The 3,790-nt window shown below is 35.1% G+C and overlaps 1 protein-coding gene across 1 annotated transcript; it reads right to left on the reverse strand.

The window, feature by feature from the left end:
• Positions 1–1,149: 1,149 nt before the first annotated feature.
• Positions 1,150–3,427, reverse strand: LOC116033497 (ervatamin-B-like). The gene is made up of 2 exons (XM_031276244.1): positions 2,909–3,427; positions 1,150–1,917 (listed from the first exon to the last, which is right to left on the reverse strand). The coding sequence occupies exons 1-2, from the start codon at positions 3,354–3,356 to the stop codon at positions 1,325–1,327; spliced, it is 1,041 nt and encodes a 346-aa protein (XP_031132104.1). The 5' UTR covers positions 3,357–3,427; the 3' UTR covers positions 1,150–1,324.
• Between the last annotated feature and the right edge of the window lie 363 nt (positions 3,428–3,790).

Raw genomic sequence — 3,790 nt, forward strand, 5'->3', positions numbered from 1 at the left:
TTTAAAGAAAAAGAGAAAAAAACGACGTAGTTTTGGATTGAGTTCAAACATTGCAGCCCCATTTTAGAGGAGCTCATTTTGTATTTCAATGTTCCATTTTTGGCCCAAAATAATTTGCCAACTTTCCACAAGTTTTAATTGTTTAAGAAAAATGACACGCAATTACTATTCCAAAGTTGTAGCAAATAAAGTTAGGCCTTTTTAGTAAAATATTGTAGTGTTATTTTTTTATCGAACAAAATTGTTCTTACATCATTGTCAGGCTTGCACAATCTAACTACAAAGTTGTTGATCAGAAATACAACTACACCTAAACTCTAAATGATAGGATCATTGTTCAAATAATTGACAATGTTAACATCTATCCCACTGGCTCCAATTAAACAAGTTACTTACTTAAAGACCCAACAAATGATGGTCAACTGCAAGTATAAAAACAAATTACAACTCCAACAAATCATAAACATAAAAAAGATTTAATGAAATCTAAATTCTAAGTAGATGGAGAATGGGGCGTGGTGAATAAACTTAATTGTGCTCTACAAAGAAAGAAGATAAAAATACACAAGTATATTGTATATATCATGTATAATAGCAACACCATATTCTATAAATAATGTTCATAAAAGGAAAGCTTAAATTACGTAACTTTAAAATTATTTCTATTATGTACTTTAAGCTTTCCTTTTATGAACATTATTTATAGAATATGGTGTGGCTCTTTGGGCATGAAACTGAATGCTAGAATTAAGTATAAATGGAGGATGAAATTCAATCGAAATACATTCTATATTTACCCACTAACATAAAAACATAAATTTCTGACGTGTCAAGATGTGTTGGAAAATCATCCTAGTCAACATCTGTCCAGCTAAGCTAAGGATTTGCCTTTAAATAGCTTTACTCCTTTCCATTCATTCTCTCTCAACGTAGCAATCTGTCTTCTTTCACATTAAAAATACATTATACATGGCTAGAGGCAACAGATCGAGCCCACTTCAAACATCATTAAAGTTGAACTTATCAAGTTGAAGTATGATGCAAATATGTTTTTTTTGTGTCGAAAAGACAAACTGAAAAACTACTCACGCGACTCGAATTTACATCTTCTAATGACTATTGGGCAGGAAACTGAATGCTAGAATTAAGTTGGAAATCTATGTATTAAAAATACATTATGCATATATATGAAATTCATTTCTCAATAATAAGATAAAAATCACAATGTAATTTAATGATACATTACATGTTTTTCACAGTATTGAACACATGTATATAAATTTGGAAGGCATTTAATTTTATGACTATAAATTCTGAGTAAAATTTAAGCAGTGGGGTAAGAAGCCCTGGTATTAACCCCACAAACTCCATCACCATTAATCCCTCTGGCCATCTTCATATACCCATTCTCACCCCAACTGGTCCCCCATGAATTCTTTACCAACCAATAATCCTCTCCGCCATCGCTCGTCCCGTACCCAATGATCGTCACGGCGTGGTGGTACCCGGACCCGCAGTCGCCGCCGTCGCCGGTGAAAACGCCGCTGCCGTAGTGCTGGAACACGCTCCCGCCGATGGTGATTCCGACGGAGACGGGCTGGTTCGCGACGGCGGCGAGGAGAGCGGACTCGGTGGGGGCCACCTCTTGGTAGCCGGAAATGGTGGCTGCTGGGGTGCCGAGGTTTTGAGCGCTGCAGCTTTCCTGAGCGCCCTCGTAGGGGTAATCGGACTCCGTGGCGAGGCCGCCGTTTTCCTTTATGAATTGGAAGGCCTGGGTTCGAACTCCGCCGTTGCAGCCGTTGCCGTATACGCGGTCGCAGTCGAGGAGTTGCTGTTCGGATAAGGAAATTAGTTGGCCGGTTTTTATTTTGGTTATTCCTTCCACCGCCGCCACCGCAGAAAACGCCCAGCAACAACCTGATCCATAAAACCATAACCAATCAAGAAAACTAGGAATACCTAGCGCTCTTACTTTTTACTCTATTTTCTATCCTGTCTGAACTGATATACCTTAGTTTATTCATAAAAAAAGATTATATTACATGTACTTTCAATTCTTATTCTTTGTTTTTATTTTTGATGTAGATAATTTTTGTTTTTTAATCATGTGGATCAGACTAAAATGTTAGATTTTGAGTGGGAGGGTTTGTTTACTAATTGAAAAATGTCTTCTACTAGGAGAATAGAAAGCATAAAACATGTCTACTACTATAATGTTCCATTTTAAAAATTAAAAACATTTTTGCAGCCTAAAAATTAAAAACATTTTCAATTTAAAAAAATGAAAATCTTTTAAAAATTATTTTTTAAATGAAAAACAAGACCACCTTTGTTTTCTGTTTCTTCAATAAAATTCAAGACAAGTGCTAAGAGTTTTACTATGATCTCTTATAGTATACTTATCATCACTCCTTCCCTAATTCTTTGTCACATTTACTTTTTGCATAATTTTTAATGCAACAAAATAAATGTTACTAACTTTTAAATTTTGTACGTCAAAATATATGTCATTGCCAAAGACCTTGTGGTCTAGTGGCACTCGGTGTCCGGATTTACACTCTCACATAGATGATGAGAGTGGGTTCGAGTCTTAGTGGAAGTAACTGTTGACTCTTTGTACCTTCAGTAGTTTGAGACAAATTGAAAATTTTAGAAGGATAGTTATGTTCAATTTTAAAAGACGATATTTTTTTAAATCAAAAGAGGATATTATTTTTGGACAAATTAAAAAGAAAATAAGATAGTTAAAATGGATTGGAGCTGGTATTTGCCAAAAAAAAAAAAAAAAAACCAATTTATAATGACAAAACACTTGTGGTCCAGACGGACCACAATTAGCAATTGAATGTGACATTTCATTTAAAAATAAATAAATAAAGTTGTGCAATAATTGATAATAGTTCCGTACCACAGTTTCCTTGGTCTTTGATACCCGTCACAGCGCCCTGCTTTCTCCAGTCCAAAGAGCCTGGCACTTGAGCCAAACTCTCATTCACAAAGGATGCTGGCTTTGAAGTCTTAGGGAGAGGGGATGACTTCTCCTCATTAAGCATGGTGGCCCGGAACTCCTCCTTAGTTAAATCCGTAAACTTGTTGGTGCCAAGTTTGTAAGATCTTTTACCAGCCTTGTTGAAAGACTCGATAAACTCAAGGTTTTCTTTGAAGATCTGGAATCGTTTTGCCTTCTCAGCATCATCTTTATATGAACGTCCATGGCGAACCATCCACCTCTCATGACGCAAGAGTAAGGAAGTTTCTTCGAGGGTACGGGCAGTGGCCTGAGACGCCAAAGCCGACAACCCCAACAGGAAAAGGGCTGCAAGAACAACTAATTTGAAATGAAAGTTGAGGGCCATTGGAGATAGTATATGTGATGGAATGAGTAATGTGTTTTGATTAATGGGGATGGATGTGCAGGCTCTCAATATGTTAAACTATTTATAGGAGAACATTCTTAAATTTCCTTTTCAACATTTCTGCAGAATTCAGAATGCGACAGAGATATTCAGTTGTCTTTTCCCTAATTAAAGAATTATTGTTCTTTGTTCATATTATGTCTAATTGATAATTTTCAAAAGTGGAGTGCTACGTTTCACACATTGTTTGCACAATCTCTAAATGATGGTGGGCACAACGTAGAGCTGGCTAATAAATTATTATATACTTATTTAATTAACTTTTTCATAATATAAAGCTTAAATTAGTATATAAAATTTATATATTTAAAAATTACATTAATAATAATATTACATACAAAAAAAATAAATTTTAAAAATACTAAAGAAATTAA

This window comes from Ipomoea triloba, chromosome 10, assembly GCF_003576645.1.
Source record: "Ipomoea triloba cultivar NCNSP0323 chromosome 10, ASM357664v1".
Lineage (NCBI taxonomy): Eukaryota > Viridiplantae > Streptophyta > Magnoliopsida > Solanales > Convolvulaceae > Ipomoea > Ipomoea triloba.

Excerpts from the sequence above, each read along its gene's own strand:
- LOC116033497 (XM_031276244.1), bottom strand. The coding sequence starts at position 3,356 with ATGGCCCTCAACTTTCATTTCAAATTAGTTGTTCTTGCAGCCCTTTTC. Across the intron at positions 1,918-2,908 it reads CAAAGACCAAGGAAACTGTG|GTTGTTGCTGGGCGTTTTCT; the intron begins GTACGGAACTAT and ends TTTATGGATCAG.